The sequence below is a fragment of the Cryptomeria japonica genome, unplaced genomic scaffold, assembly GCF_030272615.1.
Source record: "Cryptomeria japonica unplaced genomic scaffold, Sugi_1.0 HiC_scaffold_12, whole genome shotgun sequence".
NCBI lineage: Eukaryota > Viridiplantae > Streptophyta > Pinopsida > Cupressales > Cupressaceae > Cryptomeria > Cryptomeria japonica.
This window is the reverse complement of record NW_026728834.1, coordinates 2,933,849-2,961,680: the sequence shown is the minus strand read 5'-3', so window position 1 is coordinate 2,961,680 and position 27,832 is coordinate 2,933,849. Positions and strand designations below refer to the sequence as shown.

Sequence of the window (27,832 nt, the reverse complement as noted above, 5' to 3'; positions counted from 1 at the left end):
GTTGGGGTGGGGGAGAACCACCTTGGATAGTAATTCTAGGTCTATTTTGGGGTGGGGGAGGTTTAGCTCCTTGGATAGTTATGACATTGACATGGGTATCTGCAGGCTCAATGCGACCTACTAAAGAGTCACAAATTGTTACATGGTTGGTATAATCATAGTTTGCCACATTAGATGATGATCCCTTGCCTTTTTCATGTTTTGGGAACAATTCTTGGTACATCTTTAGTTTGTCATTGTTGTTAATAGGTTTTATTGTTGCTACCTCAATATCACCCTTATCAATAAGATCTTGTATGAATATTTTTAGCTTCATACACTTTCGTGTATCATGCCCATTAATACGATGATATTCACAATACTCATTCTAATTGTACCACCTAGGTTTGAGTTTATTAGGATCAAATAGGTGAGTCATCAAGAAGACTACTGCACCTGCTTGGACAAGATTTTGGAACACAACCTCAAGGGGCTCAGCAAGAGGAGTAAAGTCTCTCGGAATCCTATTGTTAGATTGGGGTGGTCGCCCTTGAATTGAGACATTATTAAAAGATTTTTGGGATTGATTTTGATTGTTTTGATTGTTGAATTGGTGATTGATGGTAGTGGGTTTTGGAGGAGAGGCCACAGTCTGGACCCATTTTGCTTCACTCACACCATCATTGACTATGTTCTTGTTTTTGGACCAAAATTTTGGTTTGTTATTGTGATATGAGGAGAAATTTTGACTTTATTTTTGATAATGTTTTAGGGTACCTTCCTCTAACAAGACATGTTCAAGGGCTAAACCCTTGTCAGTCAACTTCTGGAAAAAAATTATACATTGAGATGTCAACGGTCTAGATAGTTCAGGTACTAGATTTTTTCTGAAATAACTCAATTTGATGTTGTTTTGGCATATCCCACTAGAATTTCCTAATAAGGTGTCACCACCTTTGCAAGAAGTTAGCAAAAGTTTCTCTAGGCCTCGATTTCATGTTACAAAGGTCCATCATAGAAACATTGTTAACAATGTTATAAGCATAGTGGACCACAAACGTTTTTGCTAAGTTTGGGAAGGAGGTGATAGAACCTCAAGGCAAGGATGAGAACCATGAAAGAGCGTCTCCCGTGAGACTCTTAGGAAAGAGCCTAAGAAGATACAAGTCACTATAAGAGACTTCTTGGCATAAGATATTAAACTCACTGACATGGTTTCGAGGGTCCCCTTTGCCCTCGTACTTTGTGAATTTAGGCATTTTAAACCCTGATGGGTATGGTGCAACTGATATGGATGGGTCATAAAGATAGGGACAAAATTCCTGAAATGAGTAAGGTTTCCTCTTGTTATTCCCTTCCTTCATTTTTTGATGATGTTTGTCATGTCCTAGATTTCCTTGATGATATCTTGTTGTGGATTTTGAACATGATGGATTGTGCTCGCATCTAGTATTGGATGGGTTATGGAAGATGTTCTACCACCACTAATATATTGATATGATAAAGAATAGCGGACATGAGATGTGATGACTGATGTCACGAGGACTTAAGTGATAATCAGTTTTGACCCATTAATTGTTGTGATGGGGGGAAGTGAGGCCTGGATAAAATTAGCGACATTGTTGAGAGAAATGGAGGATTGTGAAATGGAGAAATATGGTTGGGTAGAAGAAGAGGGCATAGAAGCATGTTGGAGAATTTATGTTATCGGATTGGATATTGACATGGAAGCCAAGAAGGAAGAAGATGGGATGGAGACTATGAGCACGGATGCCACGAGTGCTATTGATTGGGTTTGAATGGTAGATGGGGGTGCAATTGATTGGGGTTGAAGGATAGGTGTGACGATGTGGGTAGGAGCAAGACCTCCTTGTGTTTGTTGATCAAGAATGGATTTAACAAGATTGGGGGGAAGTCGAGTTCTATTTTCAATAAGAGTCTTTATAAGACCACTAGGATTCTATCGGATGTATTTCTCCATCATTTCTTGATTGTACTTTCAAAATGTTTGTACTTTTGGGGAGAGTTCATCTTGGTCAACCATGTCAGGGCCCCCTTCTTCTTATTGATCTTGGATGTCAGGCTACGCATTTTGGGTAGATCCTTATGTAGAGTCTTGATATAGGGCATTAATGTTCAGCATGTCATATTGTTGTTTGGCCATCTTTTTCTTTCAGGATTGAGTTGTGACCATACAAGAATAACCTTAGAAATATTGATTGGAAGAAAAATATTTGATGAAAGGACTTAGAAAACATCTTGGATTTTGGATTTGGTTTGGATTTGATGAAATTGGATTGATTGATTAATGGGGTCCTTAGATTAGGACACAAGTTTGATTAGGATTTCACCTTAGTCCTTGGATGAGGATTTTAGGTGGGGGATGTTGATGAAACCACAAGCAAGGTAACAACCAAGTTGGGTAATATTTGGCCCTTAGGATAATGATCGAAGCCTTTCTTCTACTAAGGATTGACTAATGATCCCAAGAAAAATAAAGACATAAGATAAGAGTCTTGATCGACCCAAAGGAGGTGGCAAAGATACTTGGGGAGAATTCTTTCCCAAGCATAAAGACTGGATGATTGATTGATTAAGGATGAGGTCTAAATAAAACTTCACAAGGCATAAAACCTTAGTGTGAGGTTAATTTGACGAATGATTGAGAATTGATTTGATTGAGGATTGATTGATTAAAGATGATTGATTGAAGATTGGTTGATGTGCTAAGTCCTTAGAAAATGTTGATGATGAAAGATCAAAGAGAAGTGATAGTGATGATTAGAATAAACTTGATAACTAGACTATTCTTGGTATAAACATGACTCAATAAGTGATTGGTTTGAATGGTAAGTTTTATGAGGGTATGCAAACACCCTGATTCTGGTGATTGTTGGTGTTGAAAGATAAGCTAGATCCTTAGTGTAAATCTCATACTCTTAGTTCATGACTAGCATCAAACTCATTTCTATGACCATGTATGTAATCATGATATTGGTGTAGAAAGGTCCTATGTTTAAGAAAGAGTTTGCGATTTGTATACCAAAAATTTCGGTGTCTAATGAGTTGTGCTTGTGTGAGCTTCTTTTTCTTGATTGGGTGGTGGATTGACTTCTTAGGATGTTTTTACAACTTCATCTTATTAAATATAAAGTGAGCGGAGTTTTGACGTAGTTGGAAGACTTGGATTTTGTTATGACTTGGACTTGATGAAGGTTGGTTCAATGTTTTTATATGACTAGGGTATGATTTGGGTATGAATTGAATAGGACATGGAAATGATTAGGGACTAAGAAATGACTCAGATTATGATGATTAGGATGTTGACTTGGATAGACTAATTATACTCTTGGCAAGAAGACATAGCAAACACATTAGCCATTGATTCAAACAAATACATCAAGAACATCATGTTACCCTAGGAAGTTGGCTGAGGAGGAAAACCTTTTCTTGTTGACTCAGGTACACACCCAATAGCTAATCAGAATATGACCACTAAGTCTCACGCAATGGATTCTCAATATTGTATTAGCCAACTCCAAACACTAATGGGAGCACAAAATGGCAAGTCTCTTGGGGGAGTTACTATCCCCCTTGCAAAAAGATTATCCACCTTTTAAAGGTGAACTGGGTGGCTTCTAATCCTGAGGCTATTAGTAAGGATTTTTTGTTTGAAGACTACTCCTTGTAGTCACCCAAGTGTGATTAAGGCCTATAGCCTTACAAAGTACTGAGAAAAATGTAGTCATGTAAGCATGATCGAGGCCAAAAGGCCGTACAGAATGCACGATATGAGAGTGAACTCTAAAATAGCTCTATCCTCCAGAATTTTCATCCCAAGAGGCTTATTTATTATAGTGAATTGGAATGCTTGGGTTTTAGTCATACTCACTTGGGTCATTCAACTCTCACCAATGCCTATGTGAATGTGTCAAACAAATTAGGAAGGTATGCACACAACAAACTTAAAAAGATTCTGGGGTCTATATTTCTGATTTTCTATATAGACAAGAGTATACTCTCCTACCTCTACACTTTCCCCAAACACAATCAAGCACTTGATCTTTTACCCCTAATTGAAAGTAAGTGCCTAGAAAAATGATTAAGAAAATACAACATTTGGTCAAATTTTCTTAGGCAACCTACAAAACAAACATGTTAGTAGCCTCAAAGTTGGATCAATGAAATCTTTGACGAGTGGAATCTTGGGCCGATGTCCTGTAGAAGATAGTTTAGTAGTCTCAGGTAATGCACTTTTTTTTTGGCTTTTGAAATGTTTTGATTTTTATGATTTTTTGATTTTTTGAATTTTTTTTTTTTTTCAATTTTATGTCTTTTTTAGGTTTTATGATTTCTTTTTGGATTTTTTGACTTAATATGAAAAAACACAATGAAATGATACAAAATAAAAAATGAAAACAAGATCACTTATTTCAAGTGTACTCAACTTCGACACTAGGATGCGAGAGGAGAGCATACATAAGTGGGTCTTGGGTTTAAACTACACTTGCTCTTTTTAATTCGAAATCCAAATGTGTAGAGTTCATTTTAATCCCATTTTGAAAATGTGATTAAAACACACCAAACTGATTATCTAAAAAAAACCATACTTTCAAAAGTGAACTCCTTATGACTTTTTGATAAATTTCAAAAAAAAAAATTCTCAAAAATTCTCAAAGGAAAGGTCAAATTTGGACGTGTTCAACTAATTTTTGAAGACAAATCTTGAAAAAATGGTTTAAACCATAGATTAGATCTCTGAATCATCTTTCCAACACTTTTAGAAAATAAAAAATCCGAGTTAATATGCAAAGGTTATGCCTTTTTTCATTTTTTACCCTATATTTTTGCTTGTTCCTAGAGCCTCATAATCAACTAAAAATTAGTTATTGTTAATGTTTTAATGCTGAAGTTTTTATGGCCAAACTCCATGTTGGCTGGGAGATTTTAATTGTTTTATTTTTTGGTTACCCATATACGCAAACAATTAAATCTCAAGTCTTATATGTCCTATGAAAAAATTATTTCTAGGTTATGCTGTACTAGGCCCATTTATTCTATAGTTAAAATTTCATAAGAAACAGAGCACTCAGTAAAAAGTTATGGAGGTTTTCCTATGGAAACCCAAAAGAACAATTGCCATTGAACTTGAACCTTGAACCTTTTCAAAAAGTTCAAAGTTCGGGTTCAAGTTCAAAGTTCAAATTCAACTGAAGCGGGTTTCATAATTTTTGTTCATTGAACTTGAACTTTGAACCTTTTTGGTTCAAGCCCATAGGTTCAAGCGCACAAGTAAAAAAGGTTCAAAGTTCAAATTTTGGGTTCATTGTAATTTTTGGTCTTTGAACTTGAACTTTGAACCTTCTTTTCTTCAAGGTTCAAAGGTTCAAGTGCGCAGGTTCAAGCGTGCAGGTTCAAGGTTCAAGGTTCAATTTTGGAGGTTCAAATTCAGAGTTCAAATTCATCAGATGCAGGTTCAGAGTGATTTCAGCGAGTTCAATAATCCAATAACATTGGCATGTCTAATGTTTATAATTTTCAATGTAATCTATAACCATGAATTTTCTGAGAGAGAAAAAATCAATCTCAGTGCGGGGGGCATAACTGTCAACTCAACTGCTGGATCGCGCTGTATTTTTAATATGTTTTAGAAAACCTAGTTTTCTAAATTCTCACTGGCGCGATCGGACAAATATTATCACGTTAAAAAGTTATTTATCTCTAAGTATGGGTCTATAAAAATTCTGAGATAAAAGATTTGAAGATTTTTTTAAAAAAAAGTTATTTGGAAGTGGATAAAAGATTAAAGAAAAGATTAATTAATAATATTTCTAGGAATTAGTTATTGATAACTGAAAGTCTCTTAAAAACAAGAGAGACTATATATATGGGGGAAAAAGAAAAGAAAGGGGCTAGAAAAACTATGATTTTTCGAGCAACAGACAATATCCATTTTGTTTTTCTATGAATTGCTTTAAACTGGAATCGATGATTATCAATAAAATGTTATGGTGTGCAGTCTTTGAATTTGTGTGTTTAAAGATTAGCAATATTTCTTGAGAAATCTACTATGGGCATGATATCATTTTATGATCAATTATTTCTATGTTTTTTTTTGAATTCATGGTTACTATTAATTGTTAGCAGATTTATTGTGTATTGAGTTATGTTGATCCCCCTTGTCCTGTGAGGCATGAGAGAGTATTGATTAGACATCAATACTGCTGTGCATTTTCTATGCTCTAAATTTATAAAGTGAACGTGTGTTTGAATTAGAGTTAGTGAGCTCCTATTTAATCTTCAGAATATTATATTTGTTTCAGTTTGAAGGCATTGTTTTGTGTTGATGGATGAATGCTAAAGCCTTTCCATGCTTTCTGGTAAAAAGTGTCAACATTTAATTTTGTATTAAATTCATTGCAAATCATACGAAGAGCTTCCCTCTAATGCAGAGGTTGGATTTTAATTAATTCATCCAATTGTTGGTAATTTGTTTCCTTTCATAAAGGGGCATACAAGAGTTATAATTTTGTTCAAAGAAAACAAATAAATTTCAGGAAAGGGACAAATCTATTTACCAATAGATTTTTGGCAACTCTGTTGGGGACTCAGAATCAAAGATTAGTGCATTTGGTTTCCCTAGATTTTTAGATTTATCTCTGTGTGTAGGATTGGCGACTCTATTAAATCATCATGCAAAATCAAAAGGCTGCAAGATTGGGGAAAAGACCAAGTCCCACCAGCTTGTAAATTCTTGAGATGGATGATAAAGTGTTGCATGACTTTTGGGATCACTACAAAGAAATAATTTCTCATGTTGTAAAAACCAAACTAAGTATAACAGACGATCATGTATCTTCTCTTTTATGGAGAAGTCTTTTTGTTAGATTTCACAAGCTCAAAGAGCTAAAAGAAAAGACAAGGTTGTTGCAAGAATATAATAAAAGGTATCCCAATTGAAAGAAGAATTAAAATTTTATGATGATGAGGCTCCATTCATCTCAGTTTCATCTCTCTCCTACAACTACCTTGTCATGAATGAGCAAGAAGTTCAGCAAGAAACGGTTCAGTCTCATGCAAGTCAAACAATGGTAAGTGAGAATAATCAAGACAACATTAGAGAACCTACGAGATTGAATGAAAAAGGTTTTTTGAGGTCTTTCTATTACCTAGAAATAGAAACTTTTAGTTTTAATAGTATGGAAAGTTATCTTGTTCCAAAAAATACAAAGGATGAAAATTTTCAGATTTACATGCAACCAGAGTATGAAGCTTTCAATCTTATACATGAAGTTAATGAAAATGATTCTTTATGTTTAAAAGCTTGTGATGAGTCCTTCATAGAATCATTTCATTTTAACAGTAAAGCAATACAATGTCTTCCTAATGAAGATTGCTATATTTATGATTGAAAGATAAAAATTGACAGTATAAGGATAGAATATAAAGAGATGGTTAAAATGAGAGAAGTGGCCTCCATTTATAGATTTTCAAATTTTAAATGGAGGGTGGAGATCAAAAGATGATGAAGGGCTAGGATTGGTTTGAAGTAGTTGGCATCAATCAAGGATACCTTGAAGGAATAAAAAAGAATATAAAATTCCTTGGGGAAAAGGGGGGAAAGAAATTTGAAATTGCAAAATGAGGATGCATAGGGGGATTCAAATAAATTTGAATTTCTTTGAGAGGCTCAATGTTGATGTGAAATGAGTGGGGAATTTAAAATTGAAGAATAATAATAAGGGGGGAAAAGAATTTGAAATTTAAAAATGAGGATGCATAGAGGGATTCAAATAAATTTGAATTTCTTTGAGAGGCTCAATGTTGATGTGACATGAGCAGGGAATTTAAAATAGAAGAATAATAATATGTGGGATTATGAAAGATTCTAGAAGAATTAATTAGGCTAAGTGGGATTAGGAAAAAGTGATTTGTAGGAATCACATGACTAGATTAATTAATTAAAATTAATTAACTGAGTGGGTTTAGAGGAAATAATTATTGGAGGGACTTTAGAAGAATAGGGAAATAATTAATTTATTTGATAAATTAATTATTGGACTATAGTGACAATATTAATTAAATTAAATTTATTCAATACTGAGAAATAATAAGGTTTAACAAAATTAAATAAATTAATCATGTGAGAGAGAATTAAATTAATTAATGCAAATAATTAATTTAAGTGTCTACACAAATCAAACTCCCCTTAATCACTTTCATAACTCAAGCAACAGAAAATAACAATTTTGCTCAAACAGTTTGAATTCAAACAATAACATTACTAAATGCTGGAAAGAGATTAACAAACACAAAATATGGGTTTTGGAATGAAAACACCTAAAGACGTCTTCAAACTTCCTATCATTTCCATGTTTTTCCTAGTCAAACTATCATGCATTGCCCATGAAAAACTGTCATGCACACTTATTGCAACTTCCTTGGTTGAGAACAAAAACTTGAATTCCATGTGTGTGCCCTACTTCGATCTTAAAGGCTTTCAAAACAAAAATAAAGATTTTACAAAGCTAAGCTTTGAAACCATATAATATGCCTCTACAAAATGCCGATGATATGTCATGTCCTACTCACCAAGTATTTCAGTGGGAAATAATAAAACAAACCAATATGTCTGGTATGTCCTTATCAGTGCGGTGAATAAACATTATAACATGTTTCAGGTAGTCACTTAGGTGGCTTAACCACTTAGCCATCACCTAGTGACTTAGTCACAACCATATATGCACAAGTTTTCAATGGCAAGCATAAAATGTCAATGCTTCAAATGTCAAGGAAATATCAACCATTTGACACTAATGCCAAAAATTCCTTAGGGGTTAACACATGCTCCAAGAGTTTAACACTAATCTATCTATATTGTCAACCAAAAATTTCTCTAACAAAACCACTCTAATAGACCGCCATGAACTTATAGAACAAATCCTTAAGTTTGGTATGATAAGCACAATATAAATTGAGAAAGAAATTATAGAAAAGATTTGAAAATCTTATCATATATCTATGAGAGTACTTGAAAATTTCTTAAAATATAGCTTCATTTAACTTTCATTGTTTCATAGTATGTAAAATAAAAGAAATAAACTTTGGATTGAATTTATCCATATTATAGTTTTCTTTATTGGCCAAGCTCACCCCGAGAAATTAAGAAATGAAGAGGTAAGGAAAACAAAAGAAAATAAAAAAATTATCAAATGGGTACCAAATAAGTTTAATACTTGGATGGTTTGGACACTAGAGTGATACTTGTCGCAATAATATCATGCCATATATATATGATAGCTGAATTAAGTCCATAAATATGAATATTAATAGAATTTGAGGGTGTCAATTTCTTGATTTCATTCTGTTAATTTTTTTTATATTTTTTATTATTTGCTATTATCTATCTTAATTCAATTATTTGAAATTATGACTAGATTGATGTAAATCAATGTTTAATTTGGGAGTGTTTTATTCTTTAAATAAATATTATACCCTACAAGAATTATTTAAATTATTTAAATTATTCGAGTTTTATCGAAAAAAAGTCATACATTTTAATCTTATATTTTGGAGCATTACATTTTGTAACATTTTAATCTAATATTTTGGGACATTAGACCTTTGAACTCAATGATGATAGTAGATTTACATTAACATTATCTAAAGTGAACCTATAGTACAAATTCACAAAGATCCCCATAGGATCTAGTATTATTATCAAGTTTTCTTAATTTTTCAAGACATCGCGTGATAAAAAGTGGAGATCTTATACTATCAAGAAGTAATCCCACAAGATTTAGTATCATGAATGAGTTTTTATGGAATGCTTTATACCATGCAAGATTTTGCTAAATATGTAACCATCCATGATTTAAGAGCTCCAATGAAAATATACAAGAGATCAAATGTGAGAGAATAAGAGTATCTATCACAAGACGCAAGTATACAATGATAATGAATTATAATGAAATAAAATTTCATTAAGAGCCAATGAGTTATATAGACCAAAATGAAACATAAGATTATCTAGTATTATGACATGTGTCGTAATCAGATTGTGACTTCAGACTTTAAGTGATAAGTATCTTATGTGTATCCTAAGTAAACTTACACAATTACTGTCAATAGAACCTAGGCGATGAGTTGATTACATAACACTCCATTCACACCAACATATTTAAAACTATTACTATTATTTTAGACTTAACTCCTAATATAATTTATATAAGATATTTCATTTAATTTGTATATTATCTAGTATATAATTTATAAATAAATATTCATACATCTAAATTCATTGATTTTAATATTTGATTAGAAGACTCAATAAGATTCCCTCATTAATTTAATTTCATATCTTAAATGTAGAATTTGAACTACAAATAGATACCTTTTCAAAAATATTAGGTATATTGAGAATCAGTTGTAGTTATTTCAAAAAATAGTGTTTCAGTTACATTAAGAGCCAATGTGTTATATAGACCAAAATGAAACATAATATTATCTAATATTATGACATGTGTCGTAATCAGATTATGACTTGAGACTTTAAGTGATAAGTATCTTGTGGGTATCCTAAGTAAACTTACACAATTAGTGTCAATAGAACCTAGGTGATGAGTTGATTAGATAACACTCCATTCACACCAACATATTAAAAAATAATGCTATTATTTTAGACTGAGCTTCTAATATAATTTATATAAGATATTTCATTTAATTTGTATATTATCTAGTATATAATTTATAAATAAATATCCATGCATCTAATTTCATTGATTTTAATATTTGATTAGAAGACTCAATAAGATTTCCTCATTAATTTAGTTTCATATCCTAAATGTAGAATTTGAATTACAAATAGATAGCTTTTCAAAAATATTAGTTATATTAAGAATCAGTTGTAGTTATTTCCAAAAACAGTGTTTCAGGGTCATTTAGTAAATAATTTATTAAATTAGTCGTCCTTCTCATCTCATTTGATTGAATTCATTAAAGTAATAATGTGTGTCTCTAGTATTATATTGTAGTTCTATATCAAGTTGGTCGATCCATATTGATTGTAAATATGATATTATAATGAGTAAACAATACAACTAGTCTTCCTCTGAGCCAAACTCTTCCTTGAAGATTGGTCACAAATTTAAGAGAGTCAAAGCATCCCTTGTGTCCACTTTTAATTCTGAATCACTTCCCTCCTACAATTCTATCCCGAATAAGTCCATTTTTGCACCCATTAGGAGTGATAGACCCCCTTCTCAAATGATCTAAATACAAATTTGTCTTTTCTTATCTTGGATAGAAAGAACCCAGATGATGTCTTGGCCATTACCCATGATTCAATTGTGGATAATTTTAGGATGTTTAAATGGGCTTTCCATGAGATCAAGGGCATCAATATCAAACTTCGGGCAGTCAATAGGAAACAAGAAAATCAAGGTGTAAAATAGTGGATGGTGGACTAGAGAAAATCAATTGTGGACTATGTGCAGAAAACGATGAGCACTGTAAGTGATATAAAGAGAGATTATGATAGAAAAATATCTTTTCTCAAAGATAAACTCAAGAAAGAATATGAAGGCAGACTGAGTCAGATGGAGAATAAATTTTAGAAAGTCAATGGGAACCTTATCTCTCTGGTTACATGTAGACACAAGGTGGTGAAGAGTTTTGTTGAAAGTGTAAATACCATGGTAGGGAAACTAGAAACTATCCATCAAGAAGCAGCTACCTTGGATGTGGATTCCATAGATAAAAAATAGGAGGAAATGGTTGGGCCATCCAAAAGAACCAAAGCCAACTTGAAGAAGAAATTTGCAAACCAAAAAATTTAGGAACTCAAGAAAATTGCTCTAAACATGACTCAACTGGAAACAAAGGTTGCGAAGGCCCTAAAAATTTTGTATTAGTTTCTTCCTCTTTGCTGTCTTTTTGCTAGGTTTTCACTTTTTGTTGACTTTGGGTTTCTATTTTAAAATGGGTATATCTTTATCCAGCTACTTGTTGTAGATCTTTGTTAAAGCGTTTTGAGTCCCTTCAAAACCTGTTTGTTCTGTAAGAAGAAATAATACAACTAGTCTTTTCTTTTTCATTTTAGCCATATGAATTATGGGAATTACAAAGAAAGTTTATCGAATTTTGCATTCAATATAAAACATTTTTTTTAAAATGCATGTATTAATATTAAATAATTTTATTTAAAAAATAAATAAATGATATATTTTAAAAATATATAAAATAACAGAAAACTATACAAAATAATCTTATGGAAGAAAATTATATTTTAAACATATAAAATTACACATCTTTTTAAAAGAATCAAGCTACTAAACTACACATATCTTTTTTAAAAATTAATAATTAAATAAATCTTAAATAAAATTAATAGAACACAAATATATCTTACTAATATACATTACTACATATCTAAAAAATATCAAAATGTTACACAGTAAAAATATGATGGAGAGATAGAAAATAATGTAATTTGAGATATTGACATTCACATGCATGTATGCTATGCATGCATCCATAGAAATATCTTTATAAAGTACATTAGTATGTGTGTTTTAAAAATATCAAATTCCCATGATTAAAATAAAATGAAGATAGAAAGAAAATAATGTGATAGTAGATATTGACCAAAAATATCAAAATATCCCACAATAAAAATAAGATAAAGACAAAAATAAAATAATGTAATTTGAAATATTAACATGCATGTGTTATGCCTACATCCATAGAAATATTTTAATAAACAATTATATGTCACTTATATCTTCCATTAGTCTCTACAAGGCAATGTTTTGTGGCTCAGAGCCACTTGAGATCCATATAACTATTCAACTACGCTTGCTATATATATTACTCTCATTGAACTTGAACTCTAACCCTAACCCTCATTGAACTTGAACCCTAACCCTAAGCCTAAAAGAATCCTAACCTAACCTAACCTCAATCCTAACTCTTATTGAACTTAAGAACTCATACCTTAATCTTAATTAAAAACTCAACCTAATCTCAAACTTGACCTTGCCCTATCCCTAACCCTAGTTCTAATATTGACCATAACCATAATTATAACTTGATATATAATCTTTATTCTAACATTAACCGCAATTCTAATGTTAACCCTAATTATAGCTATAACCCCAATTAAAACCCAACCCTAAACCTAATTTAATCTAAAATTGAATATTTCTCTTAATTAATTTGTAACCCTAATATAACCATTACCCTAACTTAATTCAATGTGGACACTAACTATAATGTAACCTTGACCCTAACCTTAAATCTACCTGAACACATTGCATTATCTACATTGAGTTGCAACAAAAAATTAAAGGATTTTTTTGTGAATTGAATACCCATATGGAGCTTTTAAATGGAAAATGACATAAATACACCAGGATAAATGTAAAATCTAGAGTTTAGAAAATTTGGTGTCCAAAAATAACTTGGAATGACTAAATGAAGAAATTGATAACTAGTCTTGGGAGAAAACTAAAGAAATGGCTGAAATATTCCAGAGATGGATGGTTATTACAAAGGGAATAAAAAAAATATGAATAAAGAGACTAAAAAACCCAGGTGGAAGTCTACATAAGTGACTAAACTAATACAAAACTAGGAGGTAATTATGAGTAACACCAAAGAGATGATTGATCTAGGAGGATTCCCATAATTGATCCAAATTGACAAAAATTGCTTATATTAATGCATGCATTATCCTATAGCATAGGTCTTTAGCTCATGAAAGTTATATCGAATAGTATGCTAGAGATGGAAATTTCAAGGATGTATATGAAACACTAATCCATGGTACACAAGTATAAGAATTCTAGATTACATGTTCATGACAAACTACTATATCATCTTGGTAAATTGTGTGGTCCAAGGGATGAAAGAGTACATGTAACTAGAGAAGCACATACTTCTCTTATTTCTGGTAATTTTGGTAAAAAAATAATAGGTTTGCCCATGCCACTTCTAGTACCTTCTCATTTATGGGAAAGCGTATTTATAGATCTTGTCAAGAGTATACCTATGTTTAAATAAGGGAATTTTAATAGATCGGTTGCACATTTGAAGCAAAAATAGAGACGTAGCACTCAAGGGGTGAACTTCATTAACAACTTGCAATGTATGGTCTATATTTTTTTATTGTTCTCTTTTTTCTTTTTCTTTTTTTTTTTTTTCAGCTTTAGTCTTTTAATTACTTACTGAATTTTATTAATTTAACAAAGTAGTTGACACATTGAATAATGGTATTTAAATTGTTTGGATTCAAATTAGGGTAAGAAGTAGTTATTTCCCACTAATTTGAGATCAATGATTGACTACTATAGGGTCTCTGTAAAGAGCACAACCCTCACCATACATTTTTTACAATAAGAAGTTTATTGGATTCCTTGCTAACCCCTCTACACAAGTTATGTGGAAAGAGGAGAAAACAAGAAAAAGTTGTATGAACTCATCTAATGAGAAGTGAGGGAAAAATAAGAAAAGGTTATATGGACTAATACTTCTAATTGGAAAGAGAAGAAAAGAAAAAAAATCATATGAATTCCTTGCTAACCTCTCTATACACATTGCAACCACAAACCCCATCAAAAAGAATATATCACATAATTTTGCTACTGTACTATAATTGTTTTTAAACATTATCCAGATTAAATTCAAACGATCAATAAAAATAAGATAAAATAATATGAAAATTACTATAAAACTATGATTATTTAAATAGAGTGTTGCCACAACCAGCCATTTACTATAAAACTGTTTGATGATTATTTAAATATCACATAAGAAATCTATATTCCCAATGACTATGGACACGTACGCCCTGACATTATATCGTCCTTTTCTGACTCTCACGTTTACTTCTGTATCTCTAAATCACTACAACATGTTGTCGGTGGGACTGACTGTCTTTCACAAGATGGTCATGGGGATTAGAAATAAGTCCGAGTATTAAATATTTTAATTTTTAATTAATTTTTGTCTTCATATAAATGTAATAACCTTTCAATATTGGATTGTCTTTTCGACTTCCGATGAGGACAAAAATGTGGTGGTTGTTCAGCTTCTTTGAAAGCTTCTAAATAAGCCTAATTCGAATCCAATTGCAAGGAGTTGGAGAGTTATAGAGTTATAGAGTTATAGGCATACGCTCCTTCACAAGATTGCTTAAATTGTAGAGGCTCGGGCATACAACTCTCTTTTACAGAGTTTGCCCAAATTGGATAGATTCTAGGCATACAACTCTCTTTTATAGAGTTTGCCCAAATGGGATGGATTCAAGGGCACACAACTCTCTTTCACAGAGTTTGCCAAAAATTGTATGATTCTTATATATTTTCAATGAAATGAAATTTTATATGATTTGTTGTGTTTACAATACCACAAATTCTGCTTTGGGTATTGTCCTTTGAATTGACAAAATAATTCAAATCACGGAAAAAACAGAAAAAAGAATTCACGTAATTTATGATTAATCTGATAACTTTACTTTGATAGCGTTGCTTTTCAGTTTTGCAAGTGTGAGACAATAATGTTACTGAATTCTAGCCCGTGATTATCAATAAGGTGGCTCCCGCTTCATCAGCTGATATGGACGTTGATATTTTTAAAGTTGCCTAAAGTTGGTCGACACTATAAACCAATGTAGCATACGATCTGATCTGATATCTTCCAGATATGCCACCTCATGTCTATTTATAATTTCAAAAAATATACAACTAATAACTATTCAAAATAACATTATGGAAAAAATAAAATATTTTCTATCTTAAAGTTATAAATTATTTTTTCCATCTTAAAGTTATAAAATTATATATATCTTTTCAAAAGAGTCGTGCTGCTAAAACTATAAATATATTTTTTTTAATAAATAAAGCTCAAATAAAAGTAAGAGTGCATAGAAATATCTTAGTAAAACTAGATAATATCAAAATGTCCCACAATACAAATAGGATGAAATGATTTGAGATATGGGCATGCATATGCATGTATGGTATGCCTGCATCCACAATGGCGGCTTCCCTCGTCTTAAGCTCAGTATTTATATGGACAAAGTCCTCTCTCACTTGGTATCACAGCTGACTGAGATCCAGGCCACTGCTCAAGTGCGCTCGCTATATATAAATAAAGAATTTGCAGCATCAATCAAAATTTTTGCATAGGCATCAATGATTAATGCATCTACCTCATAGCCCGTTTCCTCTATCCAAATCTTTCAGGGCTTGATTGCCTCCATGAGAGTCACATCCTTCTTCATGATGAAACAAATGTCGGTAGATTATTTCTCTACTATTTTCTTAGGTATTCCTATTCTAGACCTCATAGATTTCTAAAAAGCCTTGAAGTAACCCCATACCTTATCAACTCTAAGACTTCCCAATGCAACAATTGATTGCTTTATTTTTCTTCCTATCAAGATGTCAAAAACCCATTACTTCCTTCCAGAAATGGGAGTATCATTCAAAAAGTATAACTTTAAGTAGACTAACAAATTTCCATACTAGAACGTGCCCTTCTTCTCACCTTTAATCTTCCCTAAATTGATCAATAACTCCTCAAGCATCCAGTCACAAAGATCTAACTTGATATTTTCTCTCATCAGCTTATAAGCAGCCAAAATGCATGAACTGGAAACTGAATTCAGTCGATTAGACTGAGTTACCTTGTAGTCTACAACCATATTGCCAAATTTGATGTCAATGTCAGTGATGGTGCTCACCTTCATCGATCTCTTGCTTGATGTGGCACCGATGATCTTCCTTACGAATTGATTTGATACTTTCTTATCCGGATGTTTCCCTATTGATGGCAAACTCGTAATTGCTCGGATGGCTTCCTTAGTAATTTTCTAGGGTCTGTCCAGCCATATAAATTCCCCATGTACTCTAATTATTACATATCTGACAATCTTATCCTCGAACTCTGGCATATCCAGAATATCTGTGAACCCTAGATCTTTGATGTGTTTATATGCTAGTTTGATTTTACCAAATTCTCCCATGAGTTCATTCATATACATCCCCTTGATCTTAGAAGTTCCTAAGTCTTCTATATGACAATGAATGTAGGCCCTAACATCTTCCACATATAGCACTCCTTCCATGACGTGAGAAAATGCTCCAACTGAATCTTCCTTGTTAGCCACATGTGGAAAGAATTTGAAAATTGGCCTGAGGAGGTCCTTAAATTCTCCTATAGTTGGATTTGCAATGAAAACAAGAGCAGAAGATGATCCCAATTCCATGATTCAAGAAAAATACCTTTTGTTCACTCTCAGTGAAAACCTCCAACAAATCCTTCCAGATGTCGATGTGATCGCTCAAGAATAAATCTAATCACCTCTGAATAGCTTCTGATTGCACTAAGTTGCTCTGAATTGCTCTAAAATTGCTTTGAATGCTAGGTGGTTGATAATAAAGTGTAATCGGCATTTTATACATCAAGAAAACCCTAATCTTCCATTAACATAAATGACTACTGGTGAAAGATACCGGATCTCACTCTAAACATATCAATGTTGGATAATCCTCTCCAATATCTAGAACATCTTCCATGAAATTTGCATACCCCTAAAGCATTTGCCTTAGTTACTGGATGAGCTCACTGTCGGTGCAGCAATAGCTTCTTCTATCAAATAGGTAACTGAGACAATCCCATCTGATGATTGCTCTTCTATCTTTCTAACCCATCTTTGAGTGTGATCTTGCCGGATTTCACTAACCTTCTCTTTTCCTTTATCATTTGATCCTACATTTCTAACCGATGGATTTTTGCTTCTATAAAACTTAGCAATATGTCCAATTTCATTGCATGCATAGCATGTAACCTTGTTCTTTTGAATTACCTTGCTAAAACCGGTGAAATTTGAACTGCACTTATTAGCCATATGTCCAAATTTTCCACAAGCATAGAATTTTACATTCATTCTGGAATCTTTTATCTTATGACCAATTTTATTTCATTTAGAACATTTATAGGGAGCAGAATCAGGGTTCTAATTTGCTCTGTTTCTACATTGCCTAGCCATGTGACCAAATCTATTGCAAACAAAAAATCTACCAGTGAATTTATAAGTATTGAACTTCCTTATCAGTGCCTTATGGTTTTGATCTTCATTAGTAGTACCATAATTCTATCCTTGCTCAAATCCAAGTCCAGTGGAATCTCCAATCCGCCTCTATCTCTTCGATAACTCATCAAGCTATGCTGAGCTGATCTTGAATTTTTCTTTCTACTCAGTTGTAGTAGTTAAATAATCTCTTAGTATTGACATTTGTCTTTCAATTTCTTGCTCATTGCTATGGGATTGTACCAAATCAGACCTCAACATCTCATTTTGATGAGTCAACCTACCACACTCTTCAAATTTGTTCTTTAGGGATACAACAAGATCTTCTTCATTTTTCTTTCTATCCTCAGTCTCCTTAGACATCCTTATAGTCATAGCTTGCATTTAATTCTTCATAACCATGTTCTCCTGACTCAATTTCTGACATTGTTCCTTAAGTGCATTTTCATCATCTTGATTTTGCAAAAGTTCCTTTCTCCTAGCTTGAACAGATGATAGTCTCTCTTGTAGGACAAGAATAAATTCTTTAGCATAATTAAACTCATCTTGTTGCTTTAAGTTCTTCAATCTTTCAGCATCATAATCTTCAAGTGCCATCTTAAGCTACTTCTCCAAATCCATATCCAATGGTTCTGGTTTCAGGATCTTTATCAAGTTGTCAAACTTCCTTTGACGCACAAGGCTCTGATACCAATTGTTGGAAACCAATAACATTGAGAGGGTTGGGTGAATTAGTGTTATACCAGAATATAAGATTTTAGCCTTAACAAAACATTCATTCACCAATTGGTATATCGATATAAACAAAATTGAAAAAAGCAATGCAACCATTAAGAGAAATACATAAATGAGAAACATAACACACATTATTATACATGGGAAACCTCAAAGAGGAAAAACCATGGTGGGGTTTGTGACCCACAATATCAGTTCATTGGCCATATGAAGAGATATTAAAATATATGATGGGCCTGCACTTGCAAGAAGGCTTACAACCTAGACCACACTGCTCATCACAATAGGAGCCTCACTGACTACATAACAATCCAGACAACAATCTAGAGAAATATGAACTGCTTAATATAGCATCTCCTATGCAAGAATACAATTATGTTTTAAGATCAGTCTATTCCAGTTAAAACCCTAAACCTCAGTACCAGAATAACCCTTACAATGAGTTCCTCGCATACACAGTCTCTATGATATATTTCACATTACATTATATCCATGTATCACTTCCACATATCTATCCTTATTCAAAATGATCTAATCAATCTCCCCTATATACCCTATACAAATTTATGCCTTATGTCGGCTTACAAGGATATATACAATATCATATTAACATGTTGGCCATATAACATAAATGAATAAGCATTAAAACAAGTTGCTGATGCCGGATCCAAGATGTGTCGGCCTCTAATACCGATGACCTTTACCATACCATGTCGATCTGCATTGCTGGTGACCAAAGAAATCTTTTATCCTGTCGGTGTCGGTGCTAGTGCCGGTGTAGAGTCTATAAAGTGCTTGCCGGTACACCATATGAAGTCGGAACCCAAAATAATGTTTCCATCAATGACAACATAGTGAAACCTAACCAATAGTGTCAATTTCCAACAACCCTAACCTTAAATCTACCTAAACACATTGCATTATCTACATTGAGTTGCAACAAAAAACAGAGGGATTTTTTTGTGCCTTGAATACCTATATGGAGCTTTTTAAATGGAAAATGACATAAATACACTAGGATAAATTAAAAATCTAGAGTTTAGGAAATTTGGTGTCCAAAAATAGCTTGGAATGACTAAATGAAGAAATTGATAACTGGTCTTGGCAGAAAAATAAATAAATGGCTGAAATATTCCAGAGATGGATGGTTATTACAAAGGGAATAAAAAAGTATCAATAAAGAGACTAAAAAACCCTACTGGAAGTCTACATATGTGACTTAACTAATACGAAACTAGGAGGTAATTATGAGTAACACCAAAGAGATGATTGATCTAGGAGGATTCCCTTAATTGATCCAAATTGATGATTTATAACATCAACAAAAAGTCCTTATATTAATCCATGTATTATCCTATAGCATAGTTCTTTAGCTCATGAAAGTTATATCGAATAGTATGCTAGAGATGGAAATTTCAAGGATGTATATGAAACACCAATCCATGGTACACAAGTATAAGAATTCTAGATTACACATTCATGACAAACTGCTATATGATCTTGGTAAATTGTGTGGTCCAAGGGATGAAAGAGTACATGTAACTAGAGAAGCACATACTTCTCTTATTTCTGGTCATTTTGGTGCACGTAAAGCAGTAGCTTAGTTGCAACATTATTGTTATTTTCCTCAAATGAATGAAACTATGTAAAAATATGTAAATGGGTGTGTCATTTGTGCTACAAGTGAACTCGGTAACAAAATAATAGGTTTACCCATGCCACTTCCAATACCTTCTCATTTATGGGAAAGTGTATTTATAGATTTTGTCAAGAGTATACCTATGTTTAAACAAGGGAATTTTAATAGATCGGTTGCACATTTGAAGCAAAAATAGAGACATAGCACTCAAGGGGTGAACTTCAATTAACAACTTGCAATGTATGGTCTATATTTTTTTATTGTTATCTTTTTTCTTTTTTCTTTTCTTTCTTTTTTTCAGTTTTAGTCTTTTAATTACTTATTGAATTTTATTAATTTAACAAAGTAGTTGACACATTGAATAATGGTATTTAAATTGTTTGGATTCAAATTAGGGTAATGAAGTAGTTATTTCCCACTAATTTTGGACCAATGATTGACTACTATAGGGTCTCAGTAAAGAGCACAACCCTCACCATACAATTTTTACAATAAGAATTTTATTGGATTCCTTGCTAACCCCTCTACACAAGTAATGTGGAAAGAGGAGAAAACAAGAAAAAGTTATATGAACTAATACTTCTAATTGGAAAGAGAAAATAAAAAAAATCATATGAATTCCTTGCTAACGTCACTATACACATTGCAACCACAAACCCCATCAAAAATAATATCTCACATAATTTTGCTGTTGTACTATAATTGTTTTTAAACATTATCCAGATTAAATTCAAAAGATCAATAAAAACAAGAGCTGTGATATACAGCTAGAGTCCCTGCCTTATGCTAAATCTGGTGAGGGAAAGGTAGAGATTGTGGGCACTAGGAGAAAATGAAATATGGGAAATGAAGAAATATCAGTACTATGCTGTAAAATCATAGTCGAATTGAGATTGCTCAAACTGTCTCATGATTTAGAGCTTAACATCTTGATTATTCAACTCTGTATTTTTTGTGCTTAGGTGGATTAAGATTGATGGGTTAAACTGAAGGCATCAAAATAAGAAAAACCGTATGAATATGAGAAGAAAAGATTTTTAATTCTCTTGAAATAGCGTGTAGGTGAACATGGACTGAAATTTATCTTTATAGTCTTTGAGGCATAAATAAATAAATAAGCATAGCACAAAATGCTATTGACTTTAGTTGCAGTGATGTGTCACAGAAAGCTACAGACATGTATTAGTGGACAACAAAAGAAATCATATCCAAATATAAGTTGTCATGAGAACCGTCAAAGGTTAAGAACAATTTTCTAGTATAAAGTTACTTTGAGCATGTAAAAAATGTATAAAAATAAATAATACTACATATGAAAAGGTAACAACTTTTCTCACTTTACTGCTTGCAGGAATCTTTCTTTAAAAAAATACATATATAATATGATTTTAAAAACAATTTACAACTGATATTTGGTACAAAACTGATAACTGGTTGTGGTGTTCTAAGAACTAATTTCAAAACTAGTATAAAGTGGTAGTTTGGAAAGTGTAGTGTGTAATACCATGCGGGTTCTGAATGCAACTGAATAGTGCAAAAGATTTGGATTTACAAAAACTAAGCATAATATCAAAAGTTTGTTGTGAAAGACAATTAACTAGTTATTTACAAAACAAAAATAATCTAATTTGGGATACATGGTCTAACAACTATGTAATATCTTATCTTTTATTTGGAAAAGAACATTGAAATTATGCTAATGCTCTTGATTGAATGAAATCATTCAATTGGTGAAAATCCTAGCAAAAGGTAAAAGATAAATAAGAAAATGTTTCTTATCTAAACCAATTAACTTGGCAAAGAAAGCAACATGACATGAAATGAACTAGAGTACACTACAAGATGAGCTATCTGAAGCCTAAGTTGTCTTCAAGCATCTTTAAATGTTGAAGAGTTTCACATTAATATTAAACTATCTTTGAGAGAGCAAACCATTGTGTATTGTTATTGTTTTCAAACAACTTTAAATGTTGAAGAGCTTCACATTAATATTGAACTATCTTTGAGGGAGAAAACTATTGTGTACTGTTATTGATACCTCAGAAGTGTCACATCACCTATCAAATTAGCATGGAAAGCTACATCTCTCTAACTTATCAACACTGGTAGAAGCAAAGATATGACCTTAAGGTAATTTCAAAAGACATAGAGAAATTTACTATTATTCAGATATCACTTTAAAAACTGTATCTATTTCTTTATTAAAATTAAAAGAATTACACTACACTTGTTCAACAATCTCTCTCTCTTACAGAATACAAGAACTCTAGGATTTACAAATGAATAAACTCCATCTCAGTGAATTATTACCTAGGCTAGATGAAAAAAAAACAAAGCCTAATATTTTGGTCATATATGTTTGAAGAACAAATCAAAAGAAACAACTTTAAGAAATAGTTACTTACCTTGAGCAGTAAGCATGTGAAATTTGTAAGACTGTGTTGTGCAAAGGATACCCTGCCAGACAAAAACACATTTATATTGTCAATTCATATCACAATATTATCCTTTACAAAGAAGAAAAGCTGAGTTTGGGAATCCATTTTTCTCTATTGGGTGTTTCTTACCTAACCCACTTGTCTAATAATAAAGAAAAAAAAAAAACACAACTTCAAGGAAAGTGAACCCCAGTTTCCCTATATTCTGCTAAAATTTATATGCCCCCGAATCCATTCAAAAAGCGTTGCATAATAAAACTATTAAAATACTGAATATCCCTATCAAACTCCATGAATGGTAAAGCTAGATGTATGCTCACTCAAGTTTTAGCCAACTGGAAAAAGGAAAAAGGAAAAAGAGGAAGGTTCAGGAATCCACTTTACTCCATTGTGATTTTTTTATCATACCCACTTGCAAAATAATTACACAACTTCAATCTCAATGAGCCCTAGTGTCCTTGTATTCTGCTTAAATTTATAAATTTATAATCCTATGATTCCGTTCAACAAGGATAGCTATTATCACTATCAAATTCACACGGGTTTCATTTAAAGAATACTTCATTCAATATTCGATACAAGACCTCAAATTCAATTAGAAATGCAAAATGTCAGTACAAAATGAATTTGAAAAATAAACACGGAATGCATAGGATAGGCCTAGTGCACCAGTAGGCAATGTAAGAAGGCTACAGGCCATGCTGATACTGTAATACTATTATGCAAACGGAAAAAATGGAGCATGCCCAGGTTTTGTAACTGCCATGAAATGCAATGGTTGTAATATACACACAAATTTTGTCTTGAGTTATTTGTTGCAACTGCACAAACAACCTTGAAGGTGAAACCCCTACCAGTTGCAGGGAAATAAGAATGGAATTGGTATTATGCAGATTTCTATCTACATTTGCAAAAAAGAGTCCCGAGCTTTAACCTATAAGTGCACACCAATGGAAGGGTCAAATTGAATAGGATTATAGAATTTTCCCTACAAATATTTGATAGGCGAATGGCTGACTTGGTGGGAGGATGGTTTGCCCCTCGAAATTGTTTGTTGGGATCAAAGAGTAGTTAATGGGTAACGAGACCAGCCTGTAGTGGTGTGCAGACTAAAAAAATTCCTCTTAATCGCGGCTTTCAAAATTCATAAAGATCCCTAATGCAAGTGGACAACAAAAATGTCCAATCTGATATTGATTTGCTGGATAAAAAAATTCATATGCATTATAGAAACACCTCAAATTCCTGCCATTGTTGTGGCGAATTTTGTGGACAACGGAATATAAAAAAAAAAACATTTCCGCTCTTCTGCTTCGTTTCAAGCGAGAAATCTATGATTTTGTAAGGAGAATTTTTCTCAACACAAGAACGACATTGAGGACAAAGTGTCTGTGCAGAAGGATATCAGTAGCCTTAGCCTATGCATTGGCCATAGAGCCAAAAGTCTTGAAAATGAAAATGAAGCTAAATGAAAATTCTTCAAATTAAGTCACAGTAAACAAAGCTCCTGCAAAAAAGTCTGGATACTGTTCTCTAAAACCCCTGTCAGTGAACAAATAAATGAATGAAAGTCTCAGGCAATAATCAGCGATTTTGGAAAATACCCACATTAGTAATAACAATGAAGTTGAGCAATAAAAAAAATAGGGGTTTTAATTAAAAAACAAATAATGAAAATTTTTACTAACAAAAACAGAGAAACAATGGTAGCGTTCTGCAACTAAGAATTGCTGACAAATCATACCTGTATTTATGCAGTCTTCTTAGGAAACTTTTCGCAAACAAAATGGTCTGCTTCCTTAAATCTTTTCAACTTCTGATGAGGACAAAAATGTGGTGGTTGTTCAGCTTCTTTGAAAGCTTATAAATAAGCCCAATTCGAATCCAATTGCAAGGAGTTGGAGAGTTATAGAGTTACAGAGTTATAGGCATACGCTCCTTCACAAGATTGCCTAAATTGTACAGGCTCGGGCATACAACTCTCTTTTACAGAGTTTGCCCAAATTGGATAGATTCTAGGCATACAACTCTCTTTTATAGAGTTTGCCCAAATGGGATGGATTCAAGGGCACACAACTCTCTTTCACAGAATTTGCCAAAAATTGTATGGTTCTTATATATTTTCAATGAAATGAAATTTTATATGATTTGTTATGTGTTTACAATACCACAAATTCTGCTTTGGGTATTGTCCTTTGAATTGACAAAATAATTCAGATCACCGAAAAAACAGAAAAAAGAATTCACGTAATTTGTGATTAATCTGATAACTTTACTTTGATAGCGTTGCTTTTCAATTTTGCAAAGTGAGAGAAAATAATGTTACTGAATTCTAGCCCGTGATTATCAATAAGGTGGCTCCCGCTTCATCAGCTGATATGGACGTTGATATTTTTAAAGTTGCCTAAAGTTGGTCGACACTGTAAACCAATGTAGCATACGATCTGATCTGATATCTTCCACATATGCCACCTCATGTCTATTTATAATTTGAAAAAATATACAACTAATAACTATTCAAAATAACATTATGGAAAAAATAAAATATTTTCTATCTTAAAGTTATAAAAATATATATATCTTTTCAAAAGAGTCGTGCTGCTAAAACTATAAATATTTTTTTTTTAATAAATAAAGCTCAAATAAAAGTAAGAGTGCATAGAAATATCTTAGTAAAACTAGATAATATCAAAATGTCCCACAATACAAATAGGATGAAATGATTTGAGATATGGGCATGCATATGCATGTATGGTATGCCTGCATCCACAATGGCGGCTTCCCTCGTCTTAAGCTCAGTATTTATATGGACAAAGTCCTCTCTCACTTGGTATGTCTGAATCATTGAACTTGGTGTCTTTCACAAGATGGGAATTCTAACTAGTTTCATTCTTCTTATTGTATGCTTTCTCAAGAAAGTTCATATAGTTTGTAATTAATTTGACTCGAATCTAAACAATTTTTCTTTGCTAGCTTGCTTATGAGTTTTTTGTTGTTTGGAATTGACAGTCAGTAGCAGCTATCCGAGCGGCGCATTTGCAGGGTGAAAGGGTCTCTTGGACTCCGAGTATGGCGTACTGGCACGAGAAGCTGCCCACAACACCCATGCCAGAAGCTCTGAAGGAACTCATCTCAGCCAACGATGAGAAAGTGGAGGTGAACGTGGGCAAGGGAGGAGTGAAGGTGAACGTGGGGATGCCTCCGAGAAAAGTTGGGACGCAAAAACAGGCAAAAGGAGTTGGGAGGTGCGTCGCGGGCATCAATTACGCTGCAATTACGCAAATGCCAAGGGACATATCGCTGTGCATGCTTCTGCTGGAGAAAGATTTGGTAGGCGGAACCAAAGTGCCTCTCACCTTTCTGCACGAAAGCATTCCCAATTCTCATCAGAAGTATTTTCTTCCACGCGCCGTTGCAGACGAAATCCCTTTCTCCTCCGACAAGCTTTCCGTAGCGTTGAAGGAGCTCAACATAGCGCCAGATTCCATCACGGCCCTGGCTATGAAGGAGACTTTACAAGATTGTGAAAGTCCTGCTATGAAGGGCGAAACCAAATTCTGCCCAACATCGTTGGAGGCCATGATTGATTTCACCACGTCGAAGCTGGGAAGCAATCGCTTGACTGTGCTGGCGACGAATTTTTCAAAGACGTCAAAATCTGTAAGGCAGGAGTATACCATTACGGGAGTGAAATACGAGAGCAAAGAAGACAAGGCAGTGTATTACTGCCACAGTTCACAATATCCATATGCGGTGTATCTCTGCCACGATCTGCAAGGTACGAGGACCGCAAGAGTTTGGGTGAAGGGCGAAGATGGCAGCACGGTGGAGGCGGCAGCCATCTGTCACACGAAAACCAGTTCCTGGAATCCTGACAACATGGTATTCCAGGTGTTGAACGTGAAGCCTGGTGCCGCTTCTATCTGTCATCTCGCTCGCCAAGGGGACGTTTTGTGGCTCACCGCTGACTGAGATCCAGGCCACTGCTCAAGTGCGCTCGCTATATATAAATAAAGAATTTGCAGCCTAAGGAGCAGCAGAACATGCTTTTCAAGTTTGTTGAGTGGAGCAATAGCTCTCTTTCTGTCATTTAGCACTATCGTTTGTAGTGAGAAGCAGTAGCTTTCTGTCAATTAGCACTGTCTCACATGTACACATATTGCATTTATAGACAATAAAACGTTATTATTAATGTCTGTTAGCATCTATAGTTGCAGCAAGTAAGATGTTAATTCAACGTTTCTATGTAAAATCATTCCTTTCTTTTTAATACACCTCATATATGAATCAATATCTAAAAGATAAAATAAATACACACATTCATTCAAACCAAGGAAGGAAAATGAGTTTCCAAAAGATTTTATAATGTGATGTTATTTTAATAATATGATTTTATTTTAATTACTTAATAATTATTTTGAAATATATTTTAAAGATATAAAACAATCACTCCATTTTATCTATTATTTTTCATATAGCTTATCCATTTTTTATGTTTTTGATTAGAGTAAAATGGGTTTTGAAAGGACTTGAAACTCTTGACACTAAGAGACAACCAACCCTAAAGAGCCAAAAGATAACCAACAACTAGCTCCAACTAAACAAAAGACAAAAAAAGGGTATGGCGCCCAACCCAATAGCCTATAGAATTTCAGCATTCTTGTTAATAATATTTTCATTGATATTTAGCACATCCTAGAAAACCTGGGCTTGAACAGTCTTACCTTTGTCCCAACTTTGAGTTCTAGATCAAGGGCCAAGAATAGGTCTATCTGCATCATGTTGAACAACTGCATCATTCTTCCTGGAAATAGAGGTGTCTAATGCCCACCAAAATACCCTAGAGAAAATAACTAAACTAACAGATTTTTTTTTTAAAACATCTACCAATACAACATATTCATCCCATTATTCATTAAGCAAACATCCAAACATACACATCTAATT

At 33.1% G+C, this 27,832-nt stretch overlaps 1 protein-coding gene across 1 annotated transcript; it reads left to right on the top strand.

Moving 5' to 3' along the window:
• Window positions 1-1,562: 1,562 nt before the first annotated feature.
• Window positions 1,563-26,857, top strand: LOC131860466 (BURP domain-containing protein 5-like). Its single transcript, XM_059214868.1, has 2 exons — window positions 1,563-1,772; window positions 25,895-26,857. Exons 1-2 carry the CDS (start codon window positions 1,563-1,565, stop codon window positions 26,855-26,857), a joined length of 1,173 nt encoding a protein of 390 aa, XP_059070851.1.
• Window positions 26,858-27,832: the final 975 nt, after the last annotated feature.

Bases quoted from the DNA above. Each gene is read 5' to 3' on its own strand.
- LOC131860466 (XM_059214868.1), top strand. From the start codon at position 1,563: ATGGGGGGAAGTGAGGCCTGGATAAAATTAGCGACATTGTTGAGAGAA. The intron at 1,773-25,894 runs GTTTGAATGGTA...TGGAATTGACAG, and splicing joins CCACGAGTGCTATTGATTGG to TCAGTAGCAGCTATCCGAGC.